Genomic DNA, 12,991 nt, shown 5'->3' on the forward strand with positions numbered 1-12,991 from the left:
ATCTCTCCCATCCCGTCATATGTGATGACATGCTTCAAGCTCCTGGTCTTGCTATGCAAAAGAATTCAATCGGCAATCACTAGATCTTGATGGGATGGAAGAAACAAAAAGATGGCTTGGATCTCATGGACGACGACAATGACAAAACCGAAGGTGCATGGAGGACTTGGATTTCAAGATTTTCAAAGTCTCAACGATGCTTACCTAGCTAAGTTTAGCTTGAGACTTATCAACAATCTGTCATGTCTGCTCAGCAAGGTCTTCAAAAGAAAATACACCCATGATTCATTGTCCTCGAAGCAACCCACAAGTCCGTGGAACCTCATGGATGGACAGGCCTGCTAATCGGACGTGACCTCATTCTCAGCAAAACCGGATGGGCTGTGGGGAACGGAGAAACAATCAGGTTATGGTATGATCCACGGCTAAGCTGCAATGAGCAGATTCGACGTATGGGTCCGGCTCAAGCAAATCAACAATCATTGACAGTTGTAATTCAACTCAAACTGGACTGATCAGACTAGGACAGAGAGGCGATCCAGTGTTTTCTCCCTCATGAAGAGGAGAGGATTTTGATATTAAAACCGAGAAGATCTGGGGTTCCGGGTATAACCTAGTTTGGTTGGGTACCGAGTCAAGGGAGTACAACACAAAATCTGGGTATCGAACAACTTTGGCCAACACAGAACCAACCGAGAATAGAAGACCTAGTGGACTCTTCTAATTGGAATGACGACATTTGGGAACTGCATACAGCCCTGGAAATTAAGCTTTTCCTATGGAAAGTGTTAAGTGGAGCCCTCCCGGTGGGAGATTGCAGCAAGAAACATCACCTCATTTACTACCTGCAAAAGTTGCAATAACACTGAATCTATCAATCATCTATTCCTCTATTTCGATCTAGCACAAAAGGTATGGAAGCTTGCTCCCTTTGCTATTGATGTTGATGCTAGAATATTTCTAGATTTATCTACTTGTTGGAGTATGCTCTGTGATATAGTATGTCTCGCCTTCGGATATTGTCACAGGCCAGGTGGCTCCGCGGATCCTATGGTGATGCAATCCTGATCGAACCGGTGGAAGCATACTCGTGGATGCAACCTCGTGGATGTGATTCTGTTGTTGAACCCGAGTGGATGAAAACCCGTGGATGCGATTCTGTCGATGAACCCGAGTGGATGAAAACCCGTGGATGCGATTATGTGGATGAACCCAATGTTCAGAAAGAAGACCCATTTGCAATCTCTGATGGGCCTATTACGAAATCTAAGTCCAATAAGCTAATTGAGAAGATTGTTGGCCTTATTCAGAATCTGGAAAATGAAGAAGAGCTTCTTGACCAAGCCACTACCTCCTCAACCACCTTTATTTACTCATTTGTCTCCTACAACAACTAGTTTAGTTATGTCTTTGTCTGAGTTTATGTTTTCTATTCTTCTCATGCAACACTTCTACTTATTTTCTTGTCTTTCCTTGTTTTCTATTTAGAGTTTGTGAAACTCATTCTGAATTTTCAATCATCATTTTGATAAAAACTATTTCTTCTCTTATTTGATGATTCATTGTTCTTATGAACAACCTGATTGTGGAGGTGTGTAATCCCAAAGCAAATCAGCAACCTCTCCTGTTGGCCGGTGTGTCATATCCAGAACAAGAGAGTGGTGAATCTGAGGCCATTTCGTAACCTTAGTGTAACCTGTCGATCCTTTTATCTATCCAGAAACTGCCATTCATATCTATCCATCCCAAAATAAACCATTTATCATATGTCCTTGTTCGATCCAACCAAAATCAGACTGGAGTATCCTAGGGATTCATCATATGGTCCTTATGGTTAGCAAGAAACAACCTCGTCTTCAAAAACATGTCTTCAAAAACAGAGAAGCTACCTCCAGTGGCGGATGTAGAACTATTATTAATCAGAGGCACAAAATTCTAATCAACTCATTTAAAATAAAAAAAAGTTTCATTACAAAAAAATTCCTTACAAATTTATCTTAGGAAATTTCATAATCCATTTATTTTTTTCCTATTTCCAGAATCACTAGATAAATTCTTTAAATCATCTCTAGGGTCTTTCTTTTTTTTTTGGAGAAGACAAATCATCTTCGGAGTTTGCATACGTAAATGCAAATTTTTTTCTAGGTTTGAAATATTTTTCCACTAAAAATTTTTATGAAAAAAAATTAGTACATTACTATAATAAATCACACAAATCAAAATTTCATTTAGTTTTACGGTAAAATTTTTACCTTTTAGTTTCTCTCTTGAATTTGTTAGCCACAATCTTTTTGTCTGCGGAGTTTAGATTTTTGTGATTAGGGAGAAGACAATGAAAAACGTGGGTGTAGTGTAATTAGGTAAATTTCAACTTCCATTATTATTTCCTTTGGCTTTTGTTTGGGCTTTTTAAAACTGAACTTATATTTATTTTGGGCTATAATAGATTTATGTCATATAATAATGTGTTACGGATTGTTTAAGTTGAAAATATAAAGCTTTGTTTCTCGACCAATTACATAATTATATTTAATTAATACACATATAAATTTTCTTTTAAAGTAGTAGGGGGCACGTGCCCCCGTAGTCACCTATGTACATCCGCCCCTACCTCTGCGGGATGAATCTATTGTAATGACTCCTATGAATAATGGAGTCTAAAGTTATGTTTTAATGAAAGTTTGTGTTAAAAAAAAAAAATAAGCAGAAAATATAGAAAACACCTGATACCTACCTTTTCTCCAATAGTTTTCTCTATGTAGCGGTCATCTCTTCTCTCTCATTCCTTGTTTTCGGTAAGTAAATTCTCATCGAAGTTTCCTCATCCTTGTCTCTTTCTTTGTCTATCCTCATTGCATATCTAAAACAATAGTCATTTTTTTCGATTTTGAGGCCAACACAAAAAGATCAAGAATTGTATGTGTAGAATCAGCATTAGGTTTTTCAAAAATCTAGGTTAATTTGTATCATTTTCTTTCTCCCCACTATCACATGTTAAAAGAGTGCTGAATAATTTGTAGGTCTCATTGTCGAAAACCTTAAGTATTGAAACTGAATTAGCTTCTGGCTCTTCTTGATCATGTGACTGGAGGTTGAGATTAACTGAATGATAGACGGCGGAAGCGGAGTGGGAGGAATGCTGAAGAACTGCCGAAGAATGTTGGAATACAAATATCTGAACTCAATGTCTTCATCCATTAAAGGTGCCGAGTTTGTAAAGAGAAATCCAACTGGTTGAAAGAGTAAGAAACAAATATATGGTGGTAGAAGATGAAGTTGAGTTGGCAAAAAGAGAAAAAAAAAATCAGAATTTGGGATATAAAGAATGCATGTTCCGATCTGGGATGGAAGAAAAAAACAAAAAAACACATAAAGCAAAGAAAGAAGAAATGTGGATAGAGTTTTATAGAAGACTATATAAAACTTTATTGAAAACCAAAATGTCTCGAAATTGAAAGTGTGTTAGATTAATATCACTGAGTCTGAAAACGTGTTACCAAAATAATATTTTTTTCTTTTTAGCATAAATAATAAATTATATATTTCATTTCCTTTAAAATACTTTGACCAAAATATAATTTTTATATAAACAAAAATCAGGAAAATGTGTAATTATCTATGTTTCAATTTTGAATTTCATTGTAATAGAAGAGGAAAAATATCATATGAAAGCAATACAAAGTTTTTATTACAAAATAGTTCATAAGGATCAAAATGACCTAAATATATTTTACTAAAATGATAAAAACACTTATATTTCCACGGTTAACTAATCTAAATTAAAGATTTAGATTTGATGGTGGAGTTTGAGAAATATGGTTTAAGATTTAAAATTTAAGATTTCAAATTATATTTACCTAAAATTTTTTTTGGTCTTGCTCTTTTAGTCAAAATAACATCTCTTAGATATTTTTCGAAGATTTTCCCATAAAAAAATATTTCAATTAATTAAAGAGATAGACTTAAAAGTAGTTGATTTTTTAGTAAGATTCTTAACTAATGTATGTTTCCAATAAATTAGGGGGGGGGGGGAAAGAGAGAGTATGATAGAATGATGTTAATACAGTAGAACCTCGATAAATTAATAATTTTTATAAATTAATAAATTTTGCCAGTCCCAATTTGGACCGGTTCAAAATTTGAAACAAATCCATAAAATAATAAGATAATAATATTTTAGAAAATTATATGTAAATATATGGTCCCATTAAAATTACAAATTAATAATTTATATTAATATATATTTTATATAAGTAAGAAACTATTATTATATTATTTGTTTTATATTCACAATGGAATTATCTTTATATTTTCTTAACACTTAATATATTTTTGATGAGATTTAGTAATATTATATCTTAAACTACATTTAAGTTCTATGAAATATATATTATATACACCAAATAATATAATAAAATTAATATAAATGCAAATTTTTTTATAAAAATAGCAATTATTGTCTATGCACTAAAATCAAATATTTTTCTTCTCTTAGAATAAATATATCTTAAAATAGTAAATCTAAGTAAATAAAATTTTGTAAATTAATATCTCTATAAATTAATAAAATTTTAAAGTCCCAACGTTATTATTTTATAGAGGTTCTACTGTATATGCATATCTTTGGATATTGATTATCAATAAGTGGCACAAAAATCATACTTATTTTTGTTATAGGAGTATTTTATATTATTTATTAATAGTTAATGTCTTATTCAGGAAAAAAACATTGCCCAATCTGTTTTAGCAAATCCTTAAACTGTTCATTAGTTATATGCCACTTAAACTTCCAATAGTAAAAACAAACTTTTCCTTGGATCGAAGAGATGCAACAAAAGATAGTTAACATGTTAGTGAAATTCTCAATTAATGGCATGCATATTTGTTACTCAAGAAGATGATTGTTAAATAAAAAAGGAAGAGATACATAATAATGATGTATGCATATATTTTTTTCTCTTTTATCTTTGTGAACTTCATAATGTTATAAATGACATAATAAAATCAGGTTCCATATAATACTTTTTTTAGAACTTAAGTTCCAATAAATTGCACAAAAAATTCAATAATAAACATTATTTGGATGAAAGAGAGGAGTAATCAACAAAAAAAATTGTTGACAAAAAAAAGATCAACAAAAAAAATTGAAGGAAAAAAACTTAATCCTATGAATCATTTGGTCGGTGATAACTGATAAATGTTTAGATTAGGCATTAAAGAAAGGGGACTGTGTCAGAGACGCTAAAGATTTCCTCTGGTGCTGGTGGAATCCTAAGAACCAAGCCGTGTGAGACCAAACCGACAAACGAACAGCTTGTCGCCACCTCAGCACGTTGATTCCTATTCTGACTCAGGGTACACCACGTGTTTTCCCAACGGCTAGTTTTTGGGCCGTCTTTTGCTTACCAGAAGAAAGGAGGAGGGAGAACGAAGGGTAAATAAATTTAAAATTAAAAATGAAAGATATTTTGGCCAAGGAAGTTTCGGGCGTTTTCTCGTTCTAGAAAATAAATTAATTTGACTTAAAAAGTAAAAAACAAAAAAAAAAAGATAATATCTTTACCATATAAGTAGAGACAGGTGAGGTAATCTCTTGTCACAACTCACAACTCGAAAAAGAAAAATCACTCATTTTTCTCAGCTCTTTCTTCATCAAACATACTTGGAGACATTTAGAGTATATACTTATTAACAGATCTTTGAATTTTCGGTTTTCTCTGAATAATCTCTCTGTCTATAGGTTCGCTTCTTTTCTTTAAATACCCTGTTTTTGGAGTCTCTTAAATTAAAAAAATATCTGAGTTTTTTCAATTGTTTTCTGGTGCAGATACTGTGAAGTAAGAATCGATTTAGCAAAAAAAAATGGCATTGGGGAAGAAGAGAATAGTTACCCAGAAGTCGAACTTGAAGCAACGTCGTGGTGTGGAAGAAGGAGGATTAGGAATAGAGTTAGAGTTGGTTCAGTACAAGAGAGGTTTCGGGAGGAAGAGGGTTCTCATTTCAGAGACTAGAGATTCGGTTTTCACTTCACCTGTTGGAACAATCTCATCGAAGAAGCTCTGTGATAAAACTTTGGGTACAGGTGGTCAAAGCCGAGAGCTTGAAGATCTTCCTCTAGATATTCTGGTTAGTTTCATCTCTAAATCTCTCTTTTAGTCTTTCGCTGATTTCTGGGTTGGTTTAATTAGTTTAACTGAGCTTAAATATTAACCCTTTTTGTTGTTCTGAGATTCAAAATCGTATTGAAAATGAGAAAGTTTTGTTAATTTGATCACATTTTATTTCATGGGTTTTATTAGTTAGTTGAGATTTCGTCTAGATTTACTGAGTATTTATTTGATTGAGCTGAAAGTTAAAACCTTTTTATTGTTTTAAGATTCAAAATCGTAGTTCACCAAAAAAAAAAAGGATCCAAAATCGTATTGGCCATGATTCTGTTTAATCTCATCAATTTGTTTTGGGTGATTTTTTGTTTCTGTTAGTTTGTTGAGATTTCATGTTATTTCACCTCATTTAATTTGATTGAGCTAAAAATCAAACTATTGTTTGTGGATGAAGTGTTTAATTTCATTAATAACTGGTTGTTATCCCTTTATGATATGTGGGTTCTATTAATTTTTTTGGTTAGTTGGTTGGGATTTATGTTAAATGAAAGTTATAGATTAAGCTGAAAGTCAAAAGCTATCTCGTTCTCTGAGGGTTAAATTTATACTTTCCATATTCGGAAAACTTTTATTACTATGTATATTTGGTTTGAAAACAAACTTTGACCATTTCATGGTATAAGACTTACCGACAGATTTTTGGATACTATTACAGGTGAAGATTATCTGTGGGGTCGAGCATGAAGACTTGAAACAACTGTTTCATGTGTCAAAGACTATAAGAGAAGCAGTAAGTAAAATTGGGACCATTAGTAGAATCCATGATATTCCATTCTGTTGATCTGACTGGTTTTGTTATTACAGACATTAATAGCGAAGCAGTCACATTTCGCGTATAGTACACCTCGGAAAACTTTGGTTTTCCAACTTGGCAGATACGGTTTAGACAAACCGTTTGATTTTGGCGAGGACAAGATCGAAGCTCCAGCAGCCCCATTGCAGAAAAGGTATAGGCGGATAAACCGCAACGAGGACAACTCTGGAGTCTCAGTGGCTCTATTCAACTGAATCAAACAACTTGGTTAGAGGCTATCGACTTTGTTTCTTCATGATCCTTGATTGAAGAAAAAGGAGTTTTAAGTTATGTTCTTATGTTTTGGTTTGGATAAGTCTCTGTAAATTCTTGTTAGATAAAAAGAGCGATAGAGTCTTGGAAAGGCAAGCTTGTTTAGAAGGTGGTAGATAATGGGATTAAAACTTTTGTGTGTTATGTAATGTAAATATAGTTTATTTGGATTTATTTATTAAATGAACTAATAAGATATGAAATATTTTATTTCATCATTGTTTTGTGTTCTTTAATTTCATTTTATAAGTGATTATCCGTTTTTGTTCATCTCGATTTTCTTTTGGAATCGATGACTGTAATTTGAGTGACATATAATTACCATTGGCTTATATATAACCACTGACTGTAATTTGAGTGACATTTAATAACCATTGGCTTATATATGACCTGATCTAAGCTATCGTCTTTCATCAAACATGGCTTCAACTAAACGATGGTATCGAAAAATGAAAAGTTAATTAACGAGGAATGTTCACAAGGAATGAAAATGCTTATTTGTTTTGAAACGATAGAGACTCTGAAACTTGTCGGAACTCGGGTATTTACATAACTACCAATGTTCGTATAATTTATGAGATATTTGTGTCAAGGATTACATCTGTGGTCACTTGTTTGCTGACAAAAAAAAGTAGCCACTTCTTATTTTTGTTATGTAAATGGGCTGCGGTCTTTCTGAGCCTTAAAAGGTGTCCAGTTTCAATTTTTCATCAAGCTTCATCTCTTGTTATCGATCCTTTATTTTCCATCGTGAGGAAACGTATCAGTTTATCCATTTCTTCAGATTCTTTTTCTGAAATATTTACACTCACATTTTCCTTTTGAATTTACAACATAAAAATACACTTTTAACATGTAACATCTTTCTCAAGAAAAAAAGAATAAAAACTCCTTAAATGAACTATCATCAGGCCAGGGGCGGTCCTAAGAGAAGCTGGATGAAACGACCGCCTAGAGCCCCTATTTTTTAAAAAAAAAAAATCAGCAAAAAAATCATTAATAAATTACTCCCAATTTCTTAATTTATATTTTTTTTTTGATGAATTGTTAAATTTATTGATCATTAGGAAAAAGAATGTTTATGTATAGCAATAACTAAAGGATTCTATCATAACTCAAACTATGAAACCTAGTTATTCCTATGGCTGTCTTGCACTAAACCAACACTGCATTAGTCCTTTGAGTTTCTGCTTCTCATAGTACTTTGTAGACATGATCCTTTGTCTTATAGTCTTTTCAATGAACTTCGCCAACTGAGCAACAGGCTTTGCAGGCTGTCCATGTCGTCTCTCATTCCGTTCTTTCCATAGATAATAGATAGAGACCTGAAATGCTAGCCGCAAGAGTATGGACTGCAAACTCCCCACAGACCTTGCCATGATTTGCGCTACAATCTCATTCCAGTCCGGCGATGGAGGAGGCCGCAAGAGTGTGCCAATCACTTGTAGCCAAAGCGTGTACGAGTAAGGACAAGCAAAGAACAAGTGATTTCTAGTTTCATCAGGCTCCCCACAGAACACACAGCATTGAACCTGCCCCCAAGCTCGCATTTTGCTACCTGTTGAAAGTCTATCTTTAACTGCCAATCAAGCGATAAATGCATACCTTGGAACTCCTTGCGCAAACCAAATAAGCTTACTCCAGACTACCACCGGCCTTTTGCATCTAATCTGTTCTCATGTCGCTGCAGCAGAGAATTCCCTTCCATACTCATCGTCCTTCCTTTTCCAAAGTACCTCATCTTGTACATTTGTTTCCAGCACAACTCCTAACTCTTGGACATTGACGATCATGTTTTGAACAGTCGTATCTCGAGTACGTCTGAACCTCCACTCATTCTCCACAAGGACATCCGCAATACAAGCGCTAGTAGCTATGCCGAGTTTCAGCCTCCCACGGTCCCCCACGATCTCGATCAGTCGGCCAATTGGGTGCCAAATATCTGTCCAAAATTTCACCAACTTCCCATCATGCATATCCATCTTGAGAAACCTTTGCGCGACAGGTCGGAGTTGGAGAAGCTTTTTCCATACCCAGGATCCTGTGGAGCCTTCCTTAACGTCCCAAAAGGAGACTCCCCGCAGTAATGTTTGCTTCACCTACTTACCCCACAACGACTCTGAATCTGTGAAGAGACGCCATATCAATTTGAGTGCGAAAACCAGCGACACTTCTTTAATTTTCCGTACGCCTAAGCCTCCTTCCTTCTTGAGGCAGCAGACCTCTTCCCACGCAACCTTCGCTCTAGTGGTGATATTAGGGGAACCACTCCAGAGGAAAGCTGAGCACATACTATCAATTTCATCAATACAAGCTTGTGGTAGACAAAAAGCTGAGCACCAGAAGTTGGTAATGCTAGCAATGACCGACTTAATCAACTGGAGACGACCAGCGAAGGAGAGAGATTTACTAGTCCAACTTAGTAACCTGTTCCGAATCTTCACTAGCAGGGGATCGTAGTCATTGCGCGTCATTGTCTTTGTAGTGAGGGGCAGACCAAGGTACTTTATTGGGAGAGCTGAGACGGTAAGACCAGCTTCCCCTGCAGCCACTTCCAGCTCCTGTTCACCTCTACCCGCTGCAAATACAGTTGATTTTGCCACATTGATTCGCAGCCCATACATACGTGCAAACTCTTGAAACACTGCGAGAGTACCATTGAGTGAAGCCGGTGAGCCATCAGTGAACACAACAATATCATCAGCGAAGCTCAAGTGCGTGAGGTTAACTGCACAACACATAGGATGATAACCTATACTGTGGTTCTCCACAGCTCTGTTTAGCAGTTTAGATAACACATTACTAACAATCACATAAAGATACGGAGATAGCGAACAACCTTGCCTTATGCCCCGTGAGCTCGGAAAGAACCCCTCCAGCTCGCCGTTTATGGAGACTGAAAAAGTAGCAGTATCTATGCAACGCATGATCCAGGTAATGAAGAGGTCTGGGATGTGCATTGCCCTGAGCGTAGATTCAACGAATGACCACTTCACCGTATCAAAAGCTTTTGAGATATCGAGCTTTACTACAGATCTTGACGAGACAGCAGGCTTATGGTAATCTTTCACCAGCTCAGTGGCTAATAACACATTCTCAAGGAGGAGACGACCCTGTACAAATGCACATTGGTTCAGTTCAATAGCTTGGGGAAGAACAGCTTTGAGTCTGTGAGCCATAATCCTCGAAATTATCTTGTAGACTACATTGCAGCAAGCGATCGGTCAAAAATCGATCAACTTCTCAGCACCCGTGGTTTTAGGGACCAGAGACAACAAGGTAGCATTGATAGTGCGAGGAAGCAACCCGTATAAGAAAAAGGATTGCACAGCAGTGATTAAATCTTTCCCCACTACTGTCCATGCCGCTTTATAGAACTCCATTGGGAAACCATCTGGCCCAGAGGCCTTGTTTGCAGGCATAGAGAAGAGAGCTGCTTTGACTTCTTCACCCTGCACCGGAGCAACCAAGGATGCAGCATCATTCCAAGTGCAACGATAGTCCAAAATCTCCTCAAGTTCAGCTTGTGACACTTCCTTTTCTACTATATCTTGGCCTTGGAGAAAATTCTCATAATAAGACACCGCTTCCTCCTTAATGTCTACCGACTCCGTGATAATTCTACCATCTGACGTGATCAATCTCCGTATCGCGTTCCTGGAGTATCTGCTCTTACAGGACTTATGGTAGAAATTTGTATTCCTGTCCCCAAGGTCCAACCATTGCACCCTAGACTTCTGATAAAACAGCTGTTCTTCAATTTCTGATATGTGATGCCAATGTTCCCAGGCGTCGGAGGCTGCCTCAAAAGTCTCATAGTTAGGACTTTGCATCGCAGTGTTCTGTTTGGCACAGAGATCATCGAAGGCTGACTTCACCCTAGATGGGAGGTCTCCAAAAGCTTCTCTATTCAGTTTCCTCAGATCATGCTTCAGCGCCTTTAATTTATCATGAAACCTTCTTAAAGCCGAACGCGAGTGGAAAAGCGGGGCTGTCGAGTTCCAGACGCGTTGAACTATCTCCAAAAATTGAGGATGTTGAGTTACATGAATAAAGAACTTAAACGGTTTAGGTTTCACCAGCCCCCTATCATGTAACTGAGTGACCATTCTCACATGATCTGAGACTCCGCCTGCTTCAAAAACAACATTAGATTGCTCAAAAGTAGACACCCAACAGCTATTTCCCATAACTCTATCCAATTTCTTGCTGATAGGATTGCTGTCTTGACTATTGGTCCAAGTAAATTGCGGTCCTGAATGTGCAAGATCAACTAAATCACAGTCTGCGACCATATTTTGAAACTCTCTAATGGCTGCTGATTCACCTGCCATATCCGAGAACCTAGAGTGCTCCATTGCTGAAAGCGTGACATTGGTCCAATTTCTTAATTTATTATAATTAGGCCTCCGATTTTTTATCTCTTTACAAATAAGTTTTTTTCGCCTAGGGCCCCCGGAGTATAAGGACCACCCATGCATTAGGCCCAGCTCAAGTCATAGTTGGGCCATGTACTGATTTTAATTTTTTTTCATTTATTTTAAAGTTTGGCAACATAGATAGTAGTTAAAAAAAATAGTGATGTTTGGAAACATGGATGTAAGTTAGGAAAAAAAGTAATTGGCTTATGCTATTAAAAAAATTGGAAGTCCATTATATTATATTAAAAAGTAATAAGTTTATGTTATTTGATATATATATATTCAAATCAAAATAATAATTTAAAATTAATTTATATCAAAAATTCATTCAAAAATATACATATATTCAAAATTTGATTTTTACTAACATATTTTCTAATAACCATTATAAAAATGTTTTCAATATATATAAGAAAAATACAATACAAAGCCAAATTTCAAACACCAACTTAAATTATGGTTTTTATATTTCACATTGAAATTTAAAAATATAATATATGTGATTATTTATATGATTGTACGTATAAAATATTATTAATCATAAGAAAACTTCTTTGATGGTACGTATAAAATACGATTAATTATATGTTAACTTATGTTTTTGTAACCTATGATGACACATATATGATATATAATAGTGATTAGGGGTGAGAGTTCAAGTTCGTTTTCGGGTCTGTTTGGGATTTCGTATTTGGTTCAGATCTTTGAGGATTCGGTTCGGATTTGGATAACCAATTTAAATTAGTTTGGTTTAAATATTTGGATATAGAATTAATAATTATTTAAGTATTTTTGAAGTTTAGAGTATATTTTAACTATTTTAGATATTTACGTTTGATTATTTGTATATATTTTCAAGTATTTAAACAAACGTAAAAGTATCATATATTTTCTGGATATTTTTATATATATTAAATCTAAAAATAATTAATATATATAAGTACATAAATCTATTTTGGATACCCAAAATACTTCGGTTCGGACCAGAGGTTTCAGTTCTTCAAATACCAAAATTCTGAATAATTTGGATATTTAATCAAATTCGGTTCGGATTGGGTACTACTTATTCGGATTGGGATCGGTTTGATTCTTTGAATTTGAGTTTTTTGCCCAACCCTAAATAGTGACATAAAAATAAATAGCATCATATTTTTTAAAAAATACATCCGCGCGGGCGCGCATATCAAAATCTAGTTCATATTAAATCGGTAAACTATGATCATAATTATTTGTATCTTCACAGTCAGTGCAAATGCACTCTCAGCACTGGATCAAAGCCGACTCTCAGCACTGGATCAAAGCCGACACTGACTATTTTATATATTTATTTTAACTCAACA

The 12,991-nt window shown here is 35.1% G+C and overlaps 2 protein-coding genes across 2 annotated transcripts; one reads left to right on the plus strand and one right to left on the minus strand.

Annotated features, from left to right (window-relative positions):
- The first annotated feature begins 5,581 nt into the window (after positions 1–5,581).
- LOC106421443 (F-box protein At1g61340) lies at positions 5,582–7,448 on the plus strand. The gene is made up of 4 exons (XM_013862288.3): positions 5,582–5,740; positions 5,828–6,126; positions 6,820–6,894; positions 6,969–7,448. Exons 2-4 carry the CDS (start codon positions 5,863–5,865, stop codon positions 7,170–7,172), a joined length of 543 nt encoding a protein of 180 aa, XP_013717742.1. The 5' UTR covers positions 5,582–5,740; positions 5,828–5,862; the 3' UTR covers positions 7,173–7,448.
- A 921-nt stretch (positions 7,449–8,369) lies between these two features.
- LOC125579953 lies at positions 8,370–8,780 on the minus strand. The gene has a single exon (XM_048743873.1). It carries the CDS (start codon positions 8,778–8,780, stop codon positions 8,370–8,372), a length of 411 nt encoding a protein of 136 aa, XP_048599830.1.
- Positions 8,781–12,991: the final 4,211 nt, after the last annotated feature.

Source organism: Brassica napus, chromosome C1 (genome assembly GCF_020379485.1).
Source record: "Brassica napus cultivar Da-Ae chromosome C1, Da-Ae, whole genome shotgun sequence".
Classification (NCBI taxonomy): domain Eukaryota; kingdom Viridiplantae; phylum Streptophyta; class Magnoliopsida; order Brassicales; family Brassicaceae; genus Brassica; species Brassica napus.